The 26,490-nt window shown below is 41.9% G+C and overlaps 1 protein-coding gene across 1 annotated transcript in view; it reads left to right on the top strand.

Annotated features, from left to right (window-relative positions):
* The first annotated feature begins 1,082 nt into the window (after nucleotides 1-1,082).
* Nucleotides 1,083-26,490, top strand: part of GRXCR1 (glutaredoxin and cysteine rich domain containing 1) — a 68,227-nt gene continuing 42,819 nt past the window's right edge. The window contains exon 1 of the mRNA XM_075997741.1: nucleotides 1,083-1,487. Coding sequence (XP_075853856.1) covers nucleotides 1,083-1,487 — 405 coding nt within the window. The remainder of the gene's footprint in view (nucleotides 1,488-26,490) is intronic.

Here is a 26,490-nt window from a genome sequence, read left to right as displayed (position 1 = left end):
TGTAAAAATTTTTGTTATAGGCCAGGCGTGGTGGCTCACGCTAATCCCAGCACTCTGGGAGGCCGAGGTGGGCGGATCGCTTGAGGTCAGGAGTTCGAAACCAGCCTGAGCAAGAGCGAGACCCTGTCTCCACTATAAATAGAAAATAAATTGATTGGGCAACTAATATATAGAGAAACAATTAGCCGGGCATGGTGGCGCATGCCTGTAGGCCCAGCTACTCGGGAGGAGGCTGAGGCAGGAGGATCGCTTGAGCCCAGGAGTCTGAGGTTGCTGTGAGCTAGGCTGACGCCACGGCACTCACTCTAGCCAGGGCAACAGGGTGAGACTCTGTCTCAAAAAAAAAAAATTTTTTTTGTTATATAATGAAATCTATTAAAATATGATTTATTATATATATAAAAAAGCCATTCTTTAGCAAAACGACTTGAACAGGAAGGTGGAAGTTTAAACGCGTCTGCTACAGTGTAGTCGCGGTCTAATCCGTGATTTGATGGGAGCTAATACCGACGGCTCCGGGCAGGCGTGTGGCTCGCTCAGTGCCCCGTTTGCAAGATTGTCAGGAGAGAGGGAAAGAGGAAATGGGCACGCTGAGGCTCGGGCTCCTCCTGCCGTGCACGCTCGATTCCACATTTTTATCTCTGACCTCCACGCTGGGCGCGGAATCACGGGGCTGCATCTGCTGCCCAGACACTTTGCAGCACTCACCACCGCTGGCTCCAAACGTCTGCCTTTCCGTTTTTCTTGCCCCATGCTTACGTTCCGTTTCACTGCATGCCACTGATCTTGCACTTGTCCTGTTAGAAGCGTGCACCATGGCCGTTGAATATTTAAAGGCCGGGATCGTTTTGCAGGTGTTCGTTTAAAGGTAACCATAGCACAGGTGCACACACACACACACACACACACACACACGCACGCACACACGCACATCCATTATTCATAGTGGAGATGCCTTTTCGAGTCCCTGGGAATCTTCTTTCCTTCTGATGTTAGTTTCGCAGGCGTGGGGCTGCCGTTAGACCCGGCTGGGACATTGCTGCTTGCACAAGGGGGGACGGGCCGCTGTGGGCCGCCCGTCCATGCGGGTGGCGGTGACCATGCTGAGAAGAGAGACGAGACCAGACAGCGGCGGCAGGCCGCGGAGAGTGCGGTTCCGGATCGCCTCGTCCCACAGCGGGCGGGTTCTGAAGGAGGTGTACGAGGACGGGCAGCCCCCGGGCTCCCTGGATTCCGAGTGTGCCAGCGTCTGCGGGCTGGATGGGCTCAGTGACTCTGACGGACAGCCGGACGGCCGCCTGGGGTCGGAAGGAGACCCGCACGAGAGCGACCAGGACAGCCTGCTCGTGCTGGCCAGGGCTGCCAGCGAGAGGGCTTTCGGCACAAGGAGAGTCAACATCCTAAGCAAAAACGGCACGGTCAGAGGGGTGAAATACAAAGTGAGTGCAGGCCAAGCTCTGTTTAACAACCTGACCAAAGTCTTGCAGGTAAGTCTTTGCACGCTCCTCCTCCCTGGGCCCAGCTCCTGACTCACCGTCGGGATCCTTTTCGGTTCCCCGGCTCGAGCAAGCCTCTCTTATTCCTGCCTCCTGCATACTTCATGAGACACTGCCCCGACTAAGTAAGACACTGTCTCAGCAGCCAGGGCTCAACCCAGGCGTCCTCAAACTACGGCCCGAGGGCCACATGTGGGTGTTTTTGCCCATTAAGTTTTTTTTTTTTTTTTTGCTTCAAAATAAGATATGTGCAGTGTGCATAGGAATTTGTTCATAGTTTTTTTTTTTAAACTATAGTCCAGCCTTCCAACAGTCTGAGGGACAGTGAGCTGGCCCCCTGTTTAAAAAGTTTGAGGACCCCTGGCTTAAACATAGGGTCGTTATGCTCCGGAAACCAGACTGACCTGCTCAAAGCAAACGTTCCAACGTGCAAGTGCTCTTTTCTCCCAGTGGGTGATGCCCAAAACAACGCATCTCCCTCTTTGCCAGGAAAAAGGCAGGCTAGGCTGTAGTGTTCAAAGCATTTGAGCAAAAGCTGAGAAGTTCATTTCTGGTTTATCATGCTCGAAAACACCGGTGCAGCCTCTGCCATCACTTGCATCTATGTATCTACACCAGAGAAGGTTGAGGGCTTCCCTTCAGCAAGGTTGGATGCAACCGGAATGTTGCAAAGATACAAAAACTGATTCTGACTTCCCCTCCATTCTCCTAAGGAGACTGTGAGTTTCATCTGAACTCCGTTTCTTTAATTAATTTGCCCGTTAGAACTCAGAGTCACCCTTGAAAAAGTTATTCCCTCTGTAAATATCCAGACTCAGATCCAGATTTTTTAGCAAACAATTATCCCTTTCAAGTGTGGTTGGTTCTGCAGAGTAAATATAGGAATATATTATTCAGGTCCTGGGACCTTTGATAATGATCAAAGCATGGGTATTGATCATGATTTGATAGTGATCAATAAGCACTGGTAGAATGTTTTTTTGTTGTTGTTGTCATTGTTAAAAATAGACACCATTATTGCAGGAATAGAATTCATAATCACTATCATTAAGGTAGCCAACCAATATTTTTCATTGTGTTAAATAATTCCATTTTATGTTATTCTCAATGTTTAAATAAAATGATCTCTCGTGATGAATTGTTTAATGTCTCTACATTATATAAGAATGTGAGAGTGATGGAGAGACAGGATTTCAACAAACGTATTTGAATATTTTTTATTTGAAAGGAAGTATTTTAAAATATCCCATCATGAGGATTTTTAAAAAAAAACCAAATTAACACGTTAGTTTTAGTTAAAGGATAAAAGCAGTGGAAAGCAAAGGTTCTTTTCATATATAGAACTTACCCGTGAAGAATTTTACAGATAATGGGTGAAGATGGGGACAGAAAATAAAAAAAAAAAACCAAACTGATGCCTATGTTCTACTAGATTGGAAGCAATCTTATATAAATTTCTAGAGAGACGATCATTAGGTGAAGATAATCTTAGTTGGCCACTGAGTTTCACCCAATGCAGAAGTTATTATTGTCAAGGATTCTTTGTAACCATTGAGTTTAAAAACTCTTGTGTTCATTATGATTAACTTAGCTTGTCCTCATTCGAATTGCTGTATGATTTGGAGGGTTGTTTGCAAAGTTGCTGTACCAGTTTTCATACTTTGGTTTGCATTTGTTTGTTCAAATGTCCCCAAAAGACTATTATTTATGGGGAAATGTCTTAAATCTTTAAAACTTATAAGAGCAAAGCTGCTCTTCTCCCTGTGTGTTTACCCTGACAGGGCTCTGAATCCACAAATGAGAAACAGAGGAAATTCTCCCATCAAAATGTTAACACTAGATTAGGTTACAATATGTACTTGCATATTTTTTCTATGCATAATACCATAGTCCCTTTTTTTGAGAAAAAGATCCAAATGAAACTGTCTCCAATAATTTACCCCCAATAATGGCTATCGGCAGAGGTCCCTCAAGGTCTTTGATATTTGTTGTTTTTTTTTTTCCCATCTGACAAGGAAATTATAAATTGTGGAAATTATAAATTATAATTATAAGTTATAAATTAATTATAAATTATCAATAAATTTATAATTAAATTATAAATTAAGGAAATTATAAATTATGTGGACAGGGCGCTCAGCATATTGTAGGTATTTGGAAACCTCGGCCATCGTCTCTAGTTTAGCTTCATCATCATCATTATCATCTTCATCATCATCATCATCATCATGCGAATATTCTCTGATCTCTTCAGGACAAAACCTCAGGTAGAGGAGTCACTACCCTTGGATCAGGGCTGCCGGGGTATCCTTCCAAGGAGCTATATTCACATCACTGTGTGAACAGCACTCCTTGGCCTTGTGCAATAAAGCCTCCCAAACATTATGATTTGGATGCTCGCTGCTGTTTAAGGGATTCCTAGGTCCTGTGGGGTAATGGATGTCTTAGGCAGATGTCTTAGGATGACCGAGTAGGTTCCCACAGGCATCCTATAGAGAAGCCTCCAGGTGTTAAAGGCAGAAGTTGCCATTCAATTACCGTGTTTCCCCCAAAATCAGACCTACTCATAAAATGAGCCCTAGCAGGATTTCTAATCGTTTGCGCAATAGAAGCCCTGCCCCGAAAATCAGCCCTAGTGATGGGCGTGGCTGAACAGCGCATCTGCACAACCCATGCATGTCGTCGCGGAGCGGGAAAGAACACGAGCAGCCTTTCTCATCCGCCCCATGAGAGCTCTATGGCTCGACAGGATTCGTGGCCAGTGATTCTATTTTTTTTTTTTTTGAAACAGTCTCACTCTGTTACCTGGGCTAGAGTGCTGTGGCGTCAGCAACCTCAAACTCCTGGGCTCCAGCGATCCTCCAGCCTCAGCCTCCCGAGTAGCTGGGACTACCGGCATGCACCATCATGCTCAGCTAATTTTTTTCTCTATATATTAGTTGGCCAATTGATTTCTTTCTATTTATAGTAGAGAGAGGGTCTCGCTCTTGCTCAGGCTGGTTTTGAACTCCTGACCTCGAGCAATCCGCCCGCCTCGGCCTCCCAGAGTACAAGGGGCCAGTGGTTCTAAAGGAAATAGAGTCGCAAAAAATTCAGGATGGCATTTGGGGTTTGGAGAGTTAGGGTGATGGTCCAGAAGAAGACAACTTAACTCTGATTTGATTAAATGTAGATTGTTGTACCGTCCTCAAAAAAAATAACATGTCCCCTGAAAATAAGCACTAGGGTGTCTTGTTGAGGAAAAATAAATAGAAGACCCTGTCTTATTTTAGGGGAAACATGGTACTCCTACACCCACTACCAGATCTATCTCTTTCCTTGGATCTCTATATATTCCCCATACCCCCTGCAAAGGAAACAGCAAAACTGACAGGATGTGACTGTAATTTAGCAATTTCCCTTGGGGAGGAAAAGGTGAACAGTCATGTCTTGGATGTTTGATTAAGGTCCCAATGCTCAGCCCATCTCATTGAAGCAAAGAACTGAGATTGAAGAAATGGTGAGGTTTTCCTTTTTACATTTTCAAATCCGAAAACATTCGACCTGAAACTTGAGAGGAGACCCTAAATATAAGTAAAGCCTTGGAAAGATCCTGTCAATCACTTTCTTCCTATTAGTTCCTCGTCCTGTTATTCCTGTCTCATAAAACGTTGTATAGGCCTTGAAAAAAAAAAAATCTCAACTGCACAAAGAATAGTCATCGAAATGATGTGCTTTAAAACATGTTTTCTTCTTATCAGCACTTACTGAGAAAGTTTGTCTATAAAAGGGATATCAGGCTGAATTTCCATTCCATCTGTCAATTAATTTACCCGGTAGAATCTAGGCTAATCGAGGAGGTGCAATATTAATCAAGGGTTGTTACAGGCAAAGATGAATCACGGAGCAAAGAGCAATAGGTTGCCTGCTGCTCAAATGGGCTTTGCTTTGTAAAGGGTGATTCATTGATGAAGCACTCGATCTCCAGCTAGTCTAGATGATTGATGGTCTATCAGATCCAGGTGGCTGAATTTTGTATCTCTCCCAGAGATGACAAGAGTACAGGTCTCAAGAGAGGTCAGTTTGGAAATAGGAAAACCCAGAATCTCGTTGTGGCTGTGGCCTGGAATTTATTAGAACTTCCTCAGGCTATTCTTACATACACTGGAGTTTGAGAATCATTGACCTAGAGTGTAAAAGGGAAATTCAACCAGTTCCCTAGAGTAAATAAAAACACCCCTTCATGTTTCTTATCTCTTCAATATTTAAGGAAGAGTATGAAGAAGCTAGGCATTGATCTGTGATGTGTTCTTTTGATCAGGTTAGACCACCTGGAAGATCTTTCCCAAGCCAAAGATGAGTAAAGGCTATCCTGACAACCATGTTTCCTATTGACACCCTGATATAGCGGTTGATTTGGAAACAGGTGCAGAAATCTTACCAGTACCACTCTGATCTAGGTGTTATGTTTTAACACTCTTCAAGAAATTCTGCTCTCAGGATATCTTTATTTAGATAAATGATTTTACTCCTCATTACTGAAAAATTTGTGTTTGCTTTTCCTTTTAAAATTAGTGGCTGTTGTGGCATGCTACACAAATTACAAAACTGCTGTATAGCTCGTACCTCTCATTCCCCAGTTTGCCTGATTGGATTTGAGATACACCTTGCTCTCAGCACCAACATATTTCCAAAGTCTCTCAGCCGTGTATCAACGACACAGAATAATTAAGGCCATTTATTGTTGCTAATTTGTTCTTATGGGGGTAAATTTCAGGTAGTAATCATTTCTTGACCTTAGCCTCAAAGTGTGTGAGCATATTTTGTTAGAATATTATACTGTAATTTACACAATTTTAATTCCCTGTGATCCTGCAAACTTGAAATTACTGTATTAGAGAAATATAGGCACAAAGAAGAAAAAATAATTACAACATATAGTATAATTTGGCAGCTCCTAAGAACTCAAATATATAACCCTTTTCTATGTATGTGCATGTATATTTCGGATTACTGGGGTTGTATTTATAAGCATTCTAATACGTCAAGACAAACATAATAATATGTGGAACAATTTGCATTTTGCATAAGGCTTTCACATACGGTATTTTGCTTAATTGTGCCCCAAATTTTCTAAAATAAGCAGGAAAATTATTATAATGCTTGTTTTTAGATAACTAAGTGTCGGAGAGATCAAATGTCTGGCCCAAAATGAGTAATAAAAGAACTCTGCCTTTTGCCGTTTGGGCTTTTTTAGTTTTTAAAAGTATAACACTGTATGTAAAAATTTTCAATCTTACATTTTGAATGTCATAGACACATATGATTATTGATAAAGCCTAACATATCATGCTGTGATATAATCTGGCCTTTTGAAATTTCAACACTTGGTTAGAAAGTTTTAGAAAGTATCATTTATTGACTCATCTTGATCTAGGGAAGGTTTTTCTGCAGGGTGAAATCACCTTTATTCAGCTTTAAATTGTATTTTTAAAGATTTATGTCATTTATATAACACACTTGATTAAATTGTAATAGAAGAGGAGAACTTGGTTACCTCAAGTAAGGTTGAGCACAGTTCACTCACTCAAGGTGGATGGTATTAACAGAAATCTCCGGCAGTATTTATTATCCATCTCTGGTTCACTGAATCTAACTCTGATCATAGAGTAGTATTTCAACAAAAACAAGGCAATACTCTTGGTGGCTCCCAGTGGTTTATTTGGACCACTTTGGAAAGCAGCAACAATGATAGTTAACATTAAGGTACTTTCCGAGTGCCAGGCACTGCTCACATTATTTATGTGCATTGACACATTTATTCCTCACAGCAACCCCAAGAGGCAATATCATTATTCATCTGTTGATTATAATTTGAGCTCCTTCTCTGTATAAGAAGCATCAAGTTGTAGGATTTAGAATGTCATTTATCCAGAGAGATTCTTATGTAGTGCTCTATCAAAACAAGTGTCTGTTAATGGAAAAATTGCCTTGTAAGCTCTCAAAAAAAAAAAAAAAAAAAAGTAGGGAAAGGGTAAAGAAGCTCTAAGATTTTTGATAGAATTCCAAATGATGCAAGAAACCACACTAAGAAAGTAAGGTGACTTGTCTAAAATTCAGGAGAGAAAAAGCACCAAAGATAAGTTGGTACTACTGATATCCTGTTTATGTCTGATTAAAAATTGTAGGCTGATAGCATTTAGAGTCCTGTGACTACCAACTCCCGAATACCATCCCTTTGGCATTGTAGATCACAGCATTAGGCAGACATACTGAGTAGGATCTCAATAAATGTTCTTTCAACATCCAGGAAAAAATGACCTCACCAAACGAACTAACTAAGACAGCGGCGACCAACCCGGGAGTGATGAAGATATCTGAACTTTCAGACAGAAAATTCAAAATAGCTGTTCTGAGGAAGCTCGGTGAACTTCAGTGCAACACAGTGAAAGAATTCAGAAGCCTGTCAGAGAAGTTTAACAAAGAGATAGAAGTAATAAAAAGAAATGAAGTAGACATTCTGGAGCTGAAAAATTCAATCGACAAGCTGAGAGATGCAACAGAGCATCTCACCTGCAGGATGGATCAAGCAGAATACAGAATAAGTGAGCTTGAGGACAGGCTGTTCGAAAACACACAGTCCGAAGAGAAGAGAGAAAAAAGGATTAAGAAAAATGAAGCACGCATGCAAGATCTAGAAAACAGCCTCAAAAGGGCAAGTCTAAGAGTTATTCTCCTTAAAGAGTAGGTAGTGAGAGGAATTGGGGTAGAAAGCTGATTCAAAGAAATAACAACAAAGAACTTTCCAAACCTAGAGAAAGATATCGATATTCAGATATGAGAAGGTCATAGAATATCAAGCACATTTAACTTAGATAAAATTAATTCAAGGCATTTAATAATCGCAGTCCCAAAGGTCATGGATAAAGAAAGGATCCTTAGAGCAGCAAGGGAAAGGAAAGGCAGAATAACATATAAAGGAGCTCCAAAATGTTCAGCAGCAGATTTCTCAGTGGAAACCAGGAGAAGGTGGCATGGTATATTTAAAGTGCTAAAGGAAAAAAAAAACTTAATCATAGAATATTATATCCCACAAAAATATTCTTCAAACATGAAGTAGAATTAAAAAAAACTTTCCCAGGTAAAGAAAAGGTGAGGAGGGATTTCATCCACACCAGCCATGTCCTACAAGAACTGCTAAAAGGAGTTCTTCAATCTGAAAGCAAAGACATTAATGAACAATAATAAATCCAATAAGAAATACACAGAAACAATAAGAAATACACAGATTAAAAAAAAACTCACTGGTAACAGGAAGTACACAGATAAATACAGAATATTCTATCTCTGAAATTATGGTGTGTAAACCACTTTTATCTTGAGTAGGAAAGCTAGAAGACAAACCTATCAAAAATAATAACTTTAATAACTTTTTAAGAGACAGATAGTATACCAAGATATAAATGAAAACAACAAAAAGTTAAATAGTAAGTGGTGGAGTTAAAGTGTATAGTTTCTTTTAGCATTTTTTTTGTGTGTGTTTGTTTTTTGGAAACAGAATTAAGTTGTTGTCAATCCATAATAATTGGTTATGTTTCTTTGCAAGACTCAAGGTAAGACTCAAACTAAAAAACCTAGAACAGATACACGAAAAATGAAAAGCAAGGAATTAGAACACACTACCAGAGAAATATTACTTTTATACAAATGAAGACAGGAAGGAAAGAAGAAAGACAGAAAGAACAACAAACAACTAGAAATCAAATAACAATTGGTGGCAGTAAGTCCTTACCTATCAACAATAACATTGGATGTAAATGGACTAAACTCTCCAATCAAAAGGCATAGAGTGACTTAATGGATAAAAAAAAAAAAAAGACTCAACAATATGCTGTCTATAAGAAACTCATGTCACCCATAAAGACACACATAGAAAATAAAGGAATTGAAAAAGATATTCCATTCAAATGGACATAAAAAAGAGTAACAGTAGCTACACATATAGCAGATAAAATAGATTTCAAGACAAAAGCTGTAAAAGGAGACAAAGAAGGTCATTGTGTATAAAGGGGTCAATAAAGCAAGATGATATAACAATTCTAAATATATATGCATCCGACACTGGAGTATATAAAACAAATATCGTCAGAGCTAAAGAGAGAGAGAGAGAGAAAGAGACCCCAATAAAATAATAGTTGGAGGCTGAAACTCTCGACTTTCAGCACTGGGCAGATCATCCAGATAGAGAATCAACAAAGAAACATTGGGACTTAATCTGCACTATAGACCAAATGGTCCTAATAGATATTTACAGAATGTTTCCTTCAAGAGTTACAAAGTTCTTCTCCTCAACTCATGGATCATTCTCAAGAATAGACCATGTATGAGGCCAGAAAACAAGTCATTAAAAATTCAAAAAAACAATAAAAATCATATCAAGTATTTTCTCTGACCACAAGGGAAGAAAACTGGAAATCAATAACAAGAAGAACCCTGGAAAATGTACAAACACATAAAAATTAAACAATATGCTCCTGAATGATTGGTGGGTCAATGAAGAGATTAAGAAGAAAGTTATGTTTCCAGGAATTTGTCCATTTCCTCCACATTATGTAGTTTTTGAGCATATAGGTTTTTATAGTATTCAAAGATAATATTTTGTGTTTCCATGGTTGTGACCTGTTGTGACCTCTCCTTTTTCATTTCTAATTGAGCTTAGTATAGCCCTTTCCCTTCTAGTTCTTGTCAATCTAGCAAGAGGGCTGTCAATTTCGTTTATCTTTTCGAAAAACCATCTTTTGGTTTCATTGGTCTTCTGTATAGTTCTTTTGTTCTCAGTTTCATTTAGTTCTGCTCTGATCTTAGTTATTTCTTTTCTTCTGCAAGATTTGGAATTGGTTTGCTCTTCCTTTTTCAGCTCTTTGAGACAGTTTATTAGTTTGTTGATTTTTGAGCTTTCTGTTTTTTGGATGTGAGCATTTAATGCTATTACTGTTCCTCTCAGGAATGCTTTTGCTGTATCCCACAGATTTTGATAACTTGTGTCTCCATTATCATTTAGTTTGAAAGATCTTCTGACTTGCTTCTGCATCTCCTCCTTGACCCAATAGTCATTCAACTCCACACATCTATAGTGAACTCATTTTTGACAAAGGTGCCAAGGCCATGCAGTGGGAAAAAGACAGTCTCTTAAATCGATGGTGCTGGGAAAACTGGATATCCTTATGGAAAAGAATGAATCTGGACCCCCATGTCTCCCGATATCCAAAGATCAAATCAAAATGAATTAAACACTTAAATTTTAGACCTGAAACTAGTAAAATAATACATTGGAGAAATGCTCCAGGGCATTGGTCTAGGCAATAATTTCTTGTACCTTAAAAGCACAGACAAGTAAAGCAAAAAATGGACAAATGAGATTACACCAAGCTAAAAAGATTCTGCACAGCAACAGAAACAATGAACTGAAGAGACAGCCCACAGAATGGGAGAAAATATTTGCAAACTACCCATCTGACAAGGGATTCATAACGAGAATATAAAGTAGCTCAAACAACCCAATAGGAAAATATCAAATAGTCTGCTTAAAATGCGGCAAAATATCTGAGTAGACATTTCTCAAAAGAAGACTTACAAATGGCCAACTGGCACATGAAAAAATGCTCAACATTACCAGTCATCAGAGAAATGCAAATTAAAACTACAATGAGATATCATCTCCCCACAGTTAAAATGGCTCTTCTCCAAATAGCAGGTAGTAATAAATGCCTGCAAGTATGTGGAGGAAAGGAAACCCTCGGACACTTCTGTGGGAATGTAAATTAGTGAGACCACTATGGAGTATGGCATAGAGGTTCCTCAAAACACTAAAAGTAGAACTACCATATGCCCCAGTCATCCTACTGTCAGATAGTTATCCAAAAGAAAGGAAATCAGTATGTGGAAAAGATGTCTGCACTCCTGTGTTTATTGCGACACTATTCACAACAGCCAAAGTTTGGAATCAACCTAAGTGTCCATCAGTGGATGAACGGATAAAGAAATTGTGTACATATACACAATGGAATATTATGTAGCCACGAAAAAGAATGGAATCCTGGCATTTGCCACAACATGGGTGGAACTGGAGAACATTATATTAAGTGAAATAAGCCAAGCACAGAGAGACAAATATAGCACGTACTCACGCATATGTGGGAGGTAAAAATGAAAACAATTGATCTTATCTAGACAGAGAGTGGAACTGTGGTTGCCAGAGGCTGGCAAGTCTAGCAGGGGGTAGGGGAGATGATACAAGGAAGATTAAGGGGTTCAACAATATAGTTAGATCGTTAGATAGAATGAAGACTATTTAATAGCACACCAAAGTGACTGTAACCAACTACCGTGTTTCCCTGAAAATAAGACAGGGTCTTATATTTATTTTTCCCCAAGAAGACACCCTAGGGCTTATTTTCAGGGCATGTGTTATTTTCCCCTCAAAGCCTCAGCTTGCAGCACGCACAGGATGGCTGGGACCCGACAGGGGGAGCCGACCTTGTTGGTGGGGCTGCCCGCACCTTTCTGGTCACCTCTGGGACAGCAGCTGTCACCATGGGGCAGATGAGAAGGGCTGCTCGTGTTCTTTCCCGCTCCGTGATGACACGCATGGGTTGTGCAGATGCACTGTGCAGCCACGCCCGTCACTAGGGCTTATTTTCGGGGTAGGGCTTCTATTGCACAAAGCCTTAGAAATCCCGCTAGGGCTTATTTTATGGGTAGGTCTTTTTTTTTTTTTCTTCTTTTTTTTTGAGACAGAGTCTTGCTTTGTTGTCCAGGCTAGAATGAGTGCCGTGGCGTCAGCCTAGCTCACAGCAACCTCAAACTCCTGGGCCCAAGTAATCCTGCTGCCTCAGCCTCCCGAGTAGTTGGGACTACAGGCATGCACCACCATGCCTGGCTAGTTTTTTTCTATATATATGTTAGTTAATTATCATAGAATTAATAGTTAATTAATTTCATTAATAGTTAATTAATTTCTTTCTTAATTTCTTTCTATTTTTTTAGTAGAGACGGGGGTCTCACTCTTGCTCAGGCTGGTTTCGAACTCCTGACTTTGAGCAATCCGCCCGCCTCTGCCTCCCAGAGTGCTAGTATGGATAGGTCTTATTTTTGGGGAAACACGGTATATGTTATGACATACTTTAAAACAACTAAAAGAGTGGAATATTCCTAACACAAAGAAACGATACATGCTTGAGGTGATGGATACCCTAAATAGCTTGATTATTACACATTGTATGCCTATATCAAAACATCACGTTTAGCCCATAAATATATACAGCTATTATGTACCCATAATAATGAAAAAATGCAAAACACAACTTTATGGTGATATAACTGACATATAGTACACCGAATATAATGAAAGTATGAAATCTGGCAAGATATGGCACGTGTAGGTACCTATAAAACCATCATTATGATCAAGATAAATGGACAAGTCCATCCTTCTAAAAGTTACGTCTTCCCTTTCTAATTCCTTCCACCCATTCCTCTCTGCCCTCCTCTTCAACCCCAAGTGACCACTTATCTAGTTGCTGTCACCTGTAGACTAGTGTACATTTCTAGAATTTTATCTCAATAAAATTGAGATATCTCAATAGATATTTAGTATATATATATTTTTAATCTGGCTTTTTAAACACTCACCATACTTATTCTGAGACACATTCAAGTTGCATATACTGACAGTTCATTTCTTTTTATGGCTGAGTGATATATCATTGTATGAATATACACAATTTGTTGCTCTGTTAACCTTTTTTTTTTTTTTTTTTGGACATATGGGTTGTTTCCTGATTTTTGACAACTACAAATAAAGCTGTGATGAACATATATGCGGGGGAAAAAAATGTCCTGTGAGTTAATGATGAGTTAAGTGATATTCTATCTACGAAACAGTGATTATTTTCCTCTTTTCCGTCTCTTTTTGGTTTGGAAATTTCCCATTTTGGATGGGACTAGAGTTTGCACGGGGAAGTGTCGCTAGCTGTCTCTATTCCACTCTTCCTCTCGTGGGTGTAATCCTCAATATTCCTTCCGTCATTCGTTAATAACCCTTTATTATACATCTACCATGGGGCAAAAACCATGTTAGACGATGTGAAGAATAAAATCCAATTCCTGCCTTCATGGAATGGTCAGCACTGTGTTGAGAATGGTTGTGTGAAGCAAGTTCTGGGAGAAATCCAGAAACAAACGTGAGCTTGTTTCCCGTCTCCGGAAGATTCTCTCTCTGTTTTCTTGTTGGCCCAACAACCTCTGGCTACCCATTCTTCCTTTCTTCAAAGCTTGTGTTTTTCTCCCCTTGCTCATTCTCTTACTAGAGCATCATTTTACTGGACCTCTCTCTTTAGCTTTCTCTTGCTTTCTCTCTAATTTAGTTCTGTCTCAAGGACCAAGAACTGAAGGCCAATCTGGGCAATTGATGACTCTTATCTTGATCCAACAAGTCTTCAGGACTCAATAACAGTGACTCTGACCATGAGCACCTGGCTTCTCCAAGTTCTATTCATCTTATTAAAACTTTCTCTCTTCACTTCAATGAAGAACTTAAATTGGAACGTCTCTCATTCTTCCCTATTTGTCAGAACCCTTGTATCATCATGGCATTTTAATTTGTGGAGACTTGGTTTTAATTGCCTGAGCTCAAGCCTATGAATCTCTCTGGACTCCAACTTTAGAATAACACATGCTGAGCAAAAACCCCAGATTCTGCAAGATGACTTGAAACCACTTAATGAAGTCTTATGGGTGGCCCATGGTTACCATATAATTAGGGAATTAGCTCCTGATGTTTCCAAACTTTAAAAAAAAAAAAGCAATATAACAGCAGGGCAAGACAAACATTCTTTTGGTGGCTTGCTCATGCTGGCAGTTTCTGATATTTTTCTCTGAAAGCCAGTATTTTAAATGTTTGTATGAAAGTAATATAAACATCTAATGGCCTCTAAACCGACACACTATGTAAATATATCAATGCCCCAATCATTACTGCCTGGAAGGGATCCACAAAAATCATAAACAAAATAAGATGTCACGCAGAAATTTTCGATCAAGGGCATTTCATTTATTGCACAAGTAAACCGAACTAAGATCTGAAATCTCTCGGCTCTATTTTGTTTTTCTAACAATCCCTTCTCATCCAATCGCTGACAAATTATGCCTTAGAACATTTCAGCAGGAGAGAAGAAACAGGTGTCTATTTTTGTGCTACCCACTCCCACAGTTAATAACGTTGATAACGATATTCCTTATTTTGTTAATTCCTGAATCACGAAGTTGACCGAAAGAATCAAGTCGCCCTTCTTTTGCACTTTCTGTGCCACGAACGGCTTGGAATTGGAGATCTCCGCCGAAAACTCTGTGTAAGCTTGAATATCAGTGCACGGGGAGGGTAGAGCAGGGAAAGCCAGGGTGTTGATTTGCACGAGATAGTGGTTACCTTAGAAGAGAAGGCCGAGCGCGGTGGCTCACGCCTGTCATCCCAGCACTCTGGGAGGCCGAGGCGGGAGGATCGCTAGACGTCAGGAGTTCAAAACCAGCCTGAGCAAGAGCGAGACCCCGCCTCTACTATAAATAGAAAGAAATTAATTGGCCCACTAATATATATAGAAAAAATTAGCCGGGCATGGTGGTGCATGCCTGTAGTCCCAGCTACTCGGGAGGCTGAGGCAGGAGGATCGCTTGAGCCCAGGAGTTGGAGGTTGCTGTGAGCGAGGCTGACGCCACGGCACTCACTCTAGCCTGGGCAACAAAGTGAGACTCTGTCTCAAAAAGAAAATAGAAGAGAAGGCTCTGGGTCGTGGTGAGACCGCAGGGTGGTGGAAAGAGAGTGGGGAGTCAGAGTTGCAAACCGGTAAAGACGAACGAAGTCATCTTAGGAAGGAGGGAAGAGTTGGGTGGGCCGAGGCGTGAAGATTGAGGGTCCGGAGACTGCGGGGAGGGGCCTCCTGTATTGGAGCAGGGCCAGCAGGGAGGGTCTGCGGGGGCCACCCCGCCCACGAGCACCCCAGGCAGACCCAGCCCGGGCGACCTTGGTGTGGAGCCAGGTTCGAGGCCCTCGCACGGCCCGACGTCTCACGAGCACAGACAGATGCCCAGGAGGGCCTGTGAGTTCTGGATTCCACTGGACATCAGCGGGCTTGTTTCTATTTTGGAATTATTTAAAAGAATACTATTAGTCTTAGTAACGCGAGAAACCCTTCATGACCCCATGCGACAGAAGGGATCTCAGGTACCTCCCTTACAATACTGTTTTTTTTTTTTTTTCAAATCGTCATAGCCAATATATAAGGTAGATTTTTTTTTTTTTTTTTTTTTTTTTTTGAGACACAGTCTCACTTTGTCTCCCGGGCTAAAGTGCCGTGGCGTCAGCCTAGCTCACAGCAACCTCCAACTCCTGGGCTCAAGCAATCCTCCTGCCTCAGCCTCCCAAGTAGCTGGGACTACGGGCATGTGCCACCATGCCCGGCTAATTTTTTTTTTTATATATATTTTTAGTTGGCCAATTAATTTCTTTCTATTTTTTAGTAGAGACGGGGTCTTATTTTCGGGGTAGGGCTTCTATTGTGCAAATGCTTAGAAATCCTGCTAGGGCTTATTTTACGGGTAGGTCTGATTTTCGGGGACTGGCAATGCAGCAGGGTGTAATGAGCGCTGGTTGAAGGTACAAGCAGCATCCTGAAGAAGGATGCCTCCATCCCCCACAAGGTGTTGTCTCCAAGCCGATGTATTAGGACACACCTACAGGTTGCTACTCTGCAGCTCAGCCACGTGGCAGGTCTAGACGTGGCAGGGCCGGCATCCCTTTCTGTCTGTGTAGCTTGCATGAGCCCCACGGATCCTGCTTGAGCCTGATCTTAGAGAAACCAGTCTTGATTTTACACCGAATGGCTCCTACACCTGCCTGACCTTGTGGCCTTGTGACCTTGTGAGTGTGCACATTATAGGCACTGAGGGACAGCTCTGATGGCCTGGTAGGGTCGATACCCCGTTTCTGCCAGGGCCCAGAGCCTGGCAGAAGCTTCCTTTTCACGCACCCTGTGTAACCGTCTCCTGGGCTGGCTCCGCCTCCACCGCAGGTAACTCCAGCAAACCTGGGATCCTCTAGCCTTCAGGAGTCAAGCTTCAAGGGCTGCAAAACCCTTCTTTTTTTTCGCCGGCCCTCCTGGAGACCAGGGACCGTCTGTGCCTGCTGCTATGTAGATTCTAAAACCTGAAGAGGTGAAACGAAGCACTCACTGTCTTTCATCCTTACAAGTAGAAGGTGCAAAATGCAAGAACTTCTCCCTTCCTTTTGAAGGCTGGTTGCAGCCACACCCCAGACCGCCGGACTTCTCCTAAAGAATTCACCGGGATTTGCAAGTTCTTGCATCTTTGTTCCAGATCTTTCTGCAGTTATCTTCCATGCTCTGGAGGACATAGGTCTGTCTTATCGAAGCACCCAGGTCCTTGGTCTATCTTGCTCGTCAGGTCATGATGTTTGCTGGTCCTACAGCCCCCTGGGAGGCTCTGTGGGGTGCCAGTGATTGGCCGTCCTCCCCCTCCAGTCTGCCGTGGTAGCCAGTTTTATGCCACGGAAACCAGCAAATACCACAAATTAGGACTCCCTCCCCCTGACGGTAGTTTCACCGGCTACTAAAAACTTTCTGAAGAGAATGCCAAAAAACGAGAAAAGGTGAGAAAAGCACAAAACAAACAAAAATCCCTCGACACAACAAAAAAACAAAACACAAACACAAAAAGCCAAGTTTAATTTATCCTGGAGCCAGAGAGCTACTCCCTTGCACATTTTCTTTTTTTTTTCTAAAATGCAATCAGAAAGTGCCATCTGGTGAGCCAGTCTGTAGGGACATGATTGTTATTTTCTCATTTAAAAATCCATTTACCTCCTGGGTTTGGTTGGCAATTTTATGTGTGTGTTGCAGAAGAGATGAAGAGACTCTTTCTCCTTCCTTTTCCTGCCTTCAGTCTCTCTCTAGGCCAGGCGTGCTCAAACTACAGCACACGGGCCACATAGCATGTTGATCCGGCCCGCCTGGTGTTTTTGCCGCCGCTGCCTGTCCTGCTTAGCAGCCGACTCGTCCAGGGCCCGCAGTGCCCATTCTCCAAGGGTCTGAGGGACAGTGACCTGGGCCCCCCTGTTTAAAAAGTTTGAGGACCCCTGATTTAGGCTAATCCATTCCTCAGCTAGTCGTAACTCTGACCGTGTCACCGTGTTTTCCCAAAAATAAGACAGGGTCTTATATTGATTTTTCCTCAAGAAGACACCCTAGGGCTTATTTTCAGGGGATGTGTTATTTTTTTTTTAAGTACGGTACAACCATCTACATTGATTCAAATAGAGTGAAGTCATCTCCTTCTGGAACATCATCCTCACTCTCCAAACCCCGAATCCCATCCTGAATGTCTTGCGACTCTGTTTCCTTTAGAACCACTGGCCCCGATCTCTCCTGTGGAGCACTAGAGCTCTCACGGGGCGGATGAGAAGGGCTGCTCGTGTTCTTTCCCGCTCCGCGACGACAGGCATGGGTTGTGCAGATGCGCTGCACAGCCACGCCCATCACCCGGGTTGATTTTCATAGCCACGCCCATCACTAGGGCTGATTTTCATAGCCACACCCATCACTAGGGCTGATTTTCATAGCCACGCCCACCACTAGGGCTGATTTTCATAGCCACACCCATCACTAGGGCTGATTTTCATAGCCACGCCCATCACTAGGGCTGATTTTCGGGGTAGGGCTTCTATTGCTCACGTGCTTAGAAATCCTGCTGGGGCTCATTGTATGAGTAGGTCTTATTTTGGGGGAAGCACGGTGCTCCCCTACGGAAAACAAACCAATAGTTCTCGGAGTCATTTGCATATAAAATCACTTCTTGGTTGGGTGTGTTAGGCTGAGCTCCTGTCCAAAGCCAAGTGTGAAATAAGGGCTTGTGCACGGGGCAGGAGGGAGGGATGAAAGAATTTGGAAGCGGGAAGGAGGAAAGGCCAATACAAAAGGTGTGTCGATTACTGCCACGGGGCATGAGGGTTTGACCCTGGACCCCGCTCTGGGCCTTCAGAGGAAGGCCTTTGGAATGACTGATATTCAGAATCCACAATACTCAGCAACAACAGTGAGATGTATTTGTGGGCTTTCCCCCCCATTTTTCATAAGATAGCCCCAGAGGTCTGTCTCCTCCCACCCTCCTGGGCTACCTATGCCCGTAAGAGGGGCCACCAGGAGTGCTTTAACTACGGTCCTCAGGCCACATGCAGGTATTTTTGCCCAGTTTGATTTTTTTTTACTTCAAAAATAAGATATGTGCAGTGTGCATAGGAATTTGCTCAAAGTTTTTTTTTTTTTTTTTTTTTTTTTAACTATAGTCCGGCCCTCCAGCGGTCTGAGGGACAGTGAACTGGCCCTAGACCAAGCCCAGGGCAGAGAGCAAAAGATGCAGAAGGTCACACTGTCTGCAAGCTCCTCTCGGGCAAAGCGATCAGAGCCGACAGGAAACTATGCATTGAGGCTGGGGCTGGAGTCCAGCATGAGCCCTGGAGGGCACAGGGTGGGAATACAGAAGCAGCTTGATGCTCAGGGCAAATAGAGCTCTTTCTCTCGCTCTCCGTTCTGACCCCTCCAGTCTCCTCCCTGAGCACGATCCTCCTCCCGGCCTGTGTCCCCCAGGGCGGGTCTCCTAGCCTTGCTTTCCGTTTTACGCTGCTGCCTCATGTCGTTCTGACACATGCTGGTCTCTGTTCCCACAATGTCACCACTTTCTCCCCTTGGTTTATTCAGTCTTTTAGACTCAGCTCTTTGCTGGAAGCTTCCAAGCTTCCCCCCTTGATAGTGTGAAGTGCCTCCGTAGCTCTTCGGAAACCTGTATTATTATAGCCCCAGAAAAGCCCCTCTTGCAACACGGTGCTGCTGTGACATGGAAATCTGCTTGCTACCCAGCCTTCCCCACATGTCTATGAGGGACTATGTACTTTTATTTCCATATCTTGAATGCTGTATTTCCCTGAAAATAAGACCTACCCATAAAATCCACCCTAGCAGGATTTCTAAGCATGTGCGCAATAGAAGCCCCACCCTGAAAATCAGCCCTAGTGACGGGCGTGGCTATGGAAATCAGCCCTGGTGATGGGCGTGGCCATGAAAATCAGCCCTAGTGACGGGCGTGGCTATGAAAATCAGCCCTAGTGACGGGCGTGGCTGCGCAGCGCATCTGCACAACCCATGTGTGTTGTCGCGGAGCGGGAAAGAACACGAGCAGCCCTTCTCATCCGCCCCGTGAGAGCTCTAGTGCTCCACAGGAGAGATCGGGGCCAGTGGTTCTAAAGGAAACAGAGTCGCAAGACATTCAGGATGGGATTTGGGGTTTGGAGAGTGAGGATGATGTTCCAGAAGAAGACAACTTTGCTCTATTTGAATACATGGAGATGGTTGTACCGTACTTAAAAAAAATAACACATCCCCTGAAAATAAGCCCTAGGGTGTCTTCTTGAGGAAAAATAAATATAAGACCCTGTCTTTTTTTCGGGGAAACACGGTACTTGGCTACGTAACAAATGTTCCATAAATGCTTGTGGACTAAATGAATGAATACATTCTGATGCTGCAATGTATGGTTGCAGCAGTGTTTTTTGTTTTTTTTTTGTACATTACCAAAAAAAAAAAAAAAAAGAAAAAGAAAGAAAGAAAATACAATCTAATTTAAGGCCATTCCAAAGTACTTGAAGCATGGATATAGTTTGAAAGAAATCTACTAGGTATCTAAATATATCGCTGAAGCATACAATCAACAAAGCAATAATAACAATAAAACCGTCAGAAAATCAAGCAATAAATCAATACAAATGAACAGATGACTCTTGTTCTCAAGAATCTGAAAGGTATGACACAAACACAAAAAATGTTGAATAATGAAAGAGGAAAAACACACTAAGATATGAACTATTACAAGGTAGCATGGGTAGATAGGGAAATTACTAGCAGGAAATATATTTTTTATGCTATCCGGGGATTCTGAGATTTTTCTGGATACAGAGGGGCAGAGAGGTTTCTAAGCAGCTAAAAGGATTTGAATTAGTATGAGCAGTATTTACAGGGGTGACTATGGCAAAAAAAAAAAATCCTAGTTTCAAATTCCTAGGTCATATTAGTTGTGAAATCTTGGGAAAATTCTAGTTATTTCATCTATAAATTGGTATTAGTAATTATATCTGATTCATGCGGTTATTTTGAAGATTAAATGAATACATGCGTTTAGATTAGGACTGTCCCTGGCATTTAACACTCTATTACATGTGATATAACTTACATTAAAAAAAAAACAACGGGGAAGTTAGTCTTCTAGAAGAAATATAAAAAAATATATTGGAAACCAGCGAAGGCATTAGCAGAGGGTTTATGTGGGGGAAATGATGGAAGATAAAAATTGGAAAGCTATTTTAGATTCTTTTTATTTTAGGTTCTTAGTGATTCTGTCTATTTTAGATTCTCAGTGATGCATAAAGTCAGCCAGTAACAAGAGCAAACAGATAGGTTGAATGTATGTCTTGGTTTCCCCTGGGTAATTGTGGTTTATCGATCGTCTAGATAATTATCAGAGCTCCTTTCATACTCTAAAGTGTCTTATTTGGATAAACACATCTTTTTTAAAAAAAGGGTATTTAAACAAGAGTCATTGGGGATTGCCTGGCATAAATGTGGAATGCATTGAAGAAGAACTATTTGATTCGTAGGTTGGAAGAAACCCCTGCATGTCTATGCGAAATCACGTTTGTTTCCATAGACTCATAAAGACTTAAGTGCAGAAAAGGATCTAGAAATAAGCTGGTAGAATGCACGTCTCATTTTACATATTGGCATGTCGTAATTTGCTTTTCATGTATTTTGAAATGTTCAAGGAAGTGCGTGAAACTCGAAACCTTTGTGGAAATGAAACAGACACAGGAGGAAGTCAAAGCTCATTGCAGACAAATCAGATAGAGCTCCTGGGTACAGGAAATCTTTTACTTCATATTCGAATGACAGCTCCGAACTATTTTCATATGCCAGGTTTGGAGTTCTGTCCATTATGAAGTCCATAGTTTAGTTCGAACAGCGGCAACACTATCAGGTAGCAGTGTTTGTGCAGCAATTGAAACATGTTCTACGCTTTGCCCTTATTATCTTCTAAACAACATCATTGGGACCGTAGGAAACTGAAGTGCTGATTCCAGAGATACGAAATAGGGATCTCATCCCTTTATCGAGGCAAAAATTGGAAATCGTTAGTCGTGCTCAGAAAAGCAAACCTGTAGTCTCGGTCTATGGTTGAGTGGACCCAAGTCCACCTCCCAGGCATTAGTAATAGGTGTAGGGTAGGCGTGTGGTAATCCTTGTCAACTTGCACCTGCTTAAAGCTCGTTTAGAACCCAGGCAGAGCTGGTCACCAGCAGAGAATGGGAGGCAAGAGGTGTGTCGGCCGGGCGAGGTGGCTCACGCCTGTCATCCCAGCACTCTGGGAGGCCGAGGCGGGAGGGTCGAGCAAGGTCAGGAGTTCGAGACCAGCCTGAGCAAGAGCGAGACCCTGGACCCCGTCTCTACTAAAAATAGAAAGGAATTAGCAGGACAACTAAACAATGTATAGACAAAAAAATTAGTGGGGCGTGGTGGTGCATGCCTGTATTCCCAGCTACTCGGGAGGCTGAGGCAGGAGGATCGCTTGAGCCCAGAAGTTGGAGGTTGCTGTGAGCGAGGCTGATCCAACGGCACTCACTCTAGCCTGGGTAGCAGAGTGAGACTCTGTCTCAAAAAAAAAAAAAAAAAAGAAAAAAAAAAGAAAGGTGTGTGGCCATGGGAACCTGAAGTGGTGTGTGAGAGGTATCTTCGGATACAAAGTCTTCTTCAGATGGTGCTAGCATTTTCATTTCACCTGTGCCGACTGTTTTTTGCTCTAGTTCATTTTCTTCCCACATTTGGAAATAGGGTGTGTGCAGGGTTGTCTTGAATGGAAGAATATTTTTCTCTCTCTCTTTTTTTTTTTCTTCATTCTCCCTGTTTAGCAGTTTCTAGTGTTCCCATGCAGTTTGGGACCGCATGTTAAGTAGTGGTGATACTAGATTATTTGTTCTGTGGTGGTACTAGATGTTTCTTAGATCCAGCTATAAAATAAGGGAGTAGCTCAGACGGAGGTCCTGTTTGCGAGATCCTGCTTGTATCTGGACGCATCTCACATACGCTGTATTTCTGGGCAGCTGATGCATTTTCTTTCTTTCTTTCTTTCTTTCTTTCTTTCTTTCTTTCTTTCTTTCTTCCTTCCTTCCTTCCTTCCTTCCTTCTCTTCTCTTCTCTTCTCTTCTCTTCTCTTCTCTTCTCTTCTCTTCTCTTCTCTTCTCTTCTCTTCTCTTCTCTTCTCTTCTCTTCTCTTCTCTTCTCTTTTTTGAGATAGAGTCTCCGTTGCCCAGGCTAGAGTGAGTGCCGTGGCATCAGCCTAGCTCACAGCAACAGCCTCAAACTCCTAGGCTCAAGCGATCCTCCTGCCTCAGCCTCCCGAGTAGCTGAGACTACAGGTGTGTACCACCACATCTGGCTATTTTTTTCTATTTTTAGTAGAGCTGGGGTCTTGCTCTTTTTATTTATTTATTTATTTAATCACTTTAAATTTTTATTTATTTATTTATTTATTGAGACAGAGTCTCGCTTTGTTGCCCAGGCTAGAGTGAGTGCCGTGGTGTCAGCCTAGCTCACAGCAACCTCCAACTCCTGGACTCAAGCGATCCTCCTGCCTCAGCCTCCCTCCCGAGCAGCTGGGACTACAGGCGTGCACCACCACGCCCGGCTAGTTTTTTCTGTATCTATTAGTTGGCCAATTAATTTCTTTCTATTTATAGTAGAGCCGGGTCCTGCTCTTGCTCAGGCTGGTTTCGAACTCCTGACCTTAAATGATCCACCTGCCTCAGCCTCCCAGAGTGCTAGGATTATAGGCGGGAGCCACCGTGCTGGGCTCTGATGCGTTTATTTTCTTCGTACTTGTCATGAGATTATGAGTCTTAGCCTAGTTCCATTTCAAGCCGTGAGTCTGGCTTCAGTCCCTTACTAGGTGGGTTTTTTCCTGTCTACCCCTTCCCTTCCGTTCCATTTCTGGTCCTTGACATAAATTCCGTGTTTCGATTTCTAAAGAATTTCCTCTTTTTCATTTTGTCTGTCATTTACTAGGTACTTGGAATATGGGGTGAGGGAGCATTTAAAGTTACAATGCCAGCTTGACTGGACTCTCTCGGAAAAATGACTTTGAGCAGATTACTCTCAGCCAAACTACTAATTAAATATAGAACAAAAAAACAATTTTTCATTTGTGAGAAGATTCAAGAGAGTTTTCCTTTCTCACATCATTTAAGAAAAATAACAAATGGCTCAGACGTATCTGTTTGCCAAACAGAAAGTTATAAACTAGGAGATAGGATTTGGAATTCAAGAAACACCAGCTCCAGCCCAGCAAAAGGAAGAAATCATGAAAAAAGATTTCCCTTTTACTGCGGTTTACCCTGTTAATCCAATCCGGACTGATCACTCACACCCAGAAAGCAATCGGTCTAGATTGGACTAACAGGCTAAATGGTAGTGAAAAAGGAAGTCTTTGGGTACAAAGAGGACCACCTGAGATTATTGAGGCACATTAAGAGAAAAAAAAAGTAAATTATTAATACAAAAACACCAGGTAAAACTGCACAAGCTACAAAATAAGGTCATGATTCAAATATAAAGCAAATGAATACCTGTCAATTTTATTTTTTTGAGAAAATAGTGCCTTTTGTCATCTTTCCTACCATTGACACTGTGAAGATGACAGGCCAATTTATTTTAAAGAATACCTTTTAGTTTGGATTTCTGTGATGTTTCCTCTTGATTAGATTCAGGTTATACATTTTTGGCCGGGATATGATATAAGTCACGGTGCATTTCTCTGGGGTTCTTGTATCTGAAGGCACATGATGTCGGTTTAGTAATGTTAATTTTTTATTTTTTTTATTTTTTTTATTTTTTTTTTCTTTTGAAATTCCTGGGGAGATGGAAGTAATGTAATTTTTGATCCCTTTATTATGGTGTCGTCTAATTTCTCTGATGTGCATTTCCCCCATTGTAATTAATAAACTGCTTGTTGGGAGATGCTTTGAGGCTGTGTAAATACTCCTGCTCCTTATCAAACTCCTGAGCCCAGGTTTGAGTATCTATTTATTATTTTTGCCTGAATCCATTTTTAGGACAATGTTCTCAAAGTAATGATTTTTTTTTCCCTATAGCTATTTGTCGGCAGTTTTCTGTGAAGAAGCAGCTTCAGTTCCACTTTGTTTATGAGCTTGTCTATGTATTGATTCTTAATATGTAGACTTGTATATTCTTAATTACTGGGTCGTAATCTATCATTGTCCCTATGTATTTTAATGGTCCAAACGCTCCAGTTTTGGCCAGTAGGAGCCTGTTAAAACCGACTCTGGTGTCTTTCTGACATACTATTTCCTTACCATTGAGAACAAGGTGCTAGAGGCTCACCTGGTACCTGCTTTGCTCAGCCCAGGAGTCAGCTATTTCTCTTTGGCACCTCTTTTGTTGTTGTTGTTGTAGAGACAGAGTCTCACTCTGTTGCCCAGGCTAGAGTGCTGTGGCATCAGCCTAGCTCACAGCAACCTCAAACTCCTGGGCTCAAGCGATCCTCCTGCCTCAGCCTCCCGAGTAGCTGGGACTACAGGCATGCGCCACCATGCCCGGCTAATTTTTTCTATACATATTAGTTGGCCAATTAATTTCTTTCTATTTATAGTAGAGACGGGGTCTTGCTCTTGCTCAGGCTGATTTCGAACTCCTGACCTGGAGCAATCCGCCCGCCTCGGAAAAGTGCTTCTTTATCTTAGATATCCTCATAAAGGTTGCATGTGGAGGTTTGATAATCCTGACAACACATGGTCACTGTGCTTTTAGATTGGAAATTTGTATTGGATGTGTTGTATATTCAATATTAAATAATAAATTCATGAAGTTTAAAAAAAAGTAATCTCTTAGCGTCCACATCTTTGTAATTGTGAATTGTGCTGCTATAAACATTCGAGTGCAGGTGTCTTTTTTGTAGACTGTCATTTGTTCTTTTGGGTAGATGCCCAGTAGTGGGATTTCTGGATCAAATGGGAGATCCACTTGTATCGCTTTAAGGTATATATTAATAAAATGTGGTATATGTATATACCATGGAGTACTATTCAGCTCTAAGAAACAATGGTGATATAGCACCTCTTGTGTTTTCCTGGATAGAGCTGGAACCCATTCTACTAAGGGAAGTATCCCAAGAATGGAAAAACAAGCACCACATGTACTCACCAGCAAATTGGTATTAACTGATCAACACCTAAGTGGACGTATAGGAGAAACATTTATCGGGTGTCGGGCAGGTGGGAGGGGGGAGGAGGGTATGGGTATACACATACATAATGAGTGAGATGTGCACCATCTGGGGGAGGGTCACGCTAGAAGCTGTGACTCGAGGGGGGATGGGGGGGCAAGGGCATTATGGCCAACAAACATATGAAAAAAATGCTCAACATCTTTAATCATCAGGGAAATGCAAATCAAAACCACAATGAGATATCACCTATTTCCAGTGAGAATGGCCTTTATCAAAACGTTCCAAAACAAGAGATGTTGGTGTGGATGTGGAGAGAGAGGAACACTCCTACACTGCTGGTGGGACTGCAAAATAGTGCAACCTCTGTGGAAAGCAATATGGAGATACCTCAAAGCGATACAAGTAGATCTACACTGGATCCAGCAATCCCACTACTGGGCATCTACCCAAAAGATCCAATGACACTCTACAAAAAAGACACCTGCACTCGAATGTCTATAGGAGCACAATTCATAATCGCAAGGCTGTGGAAACAACCCAAGTACCCATCAATTCATGAGTGGATTAATAAAATGTGGTATATGTACACCATGGAGTACTATTC

The sequence above is a fragment of the Microcebus murinus genome, chromosome 26, assembly GCF_040939455.1.
Source record: "Microcebus murinus isolate Inina chromosome 26, M.murinus_Inina_mat1.0, whole genome shotgun sequence".
NCBI lineage: Eukaryota > Metazoa > Chordata > Mammalia > Primates > Cheirogaleidae > Microcebus > Microcebus murinus.
Note: the sequence above shows the minus strand (reverse complement) of the source record. Positions and strands in the feature narration are given on the sequence as shown.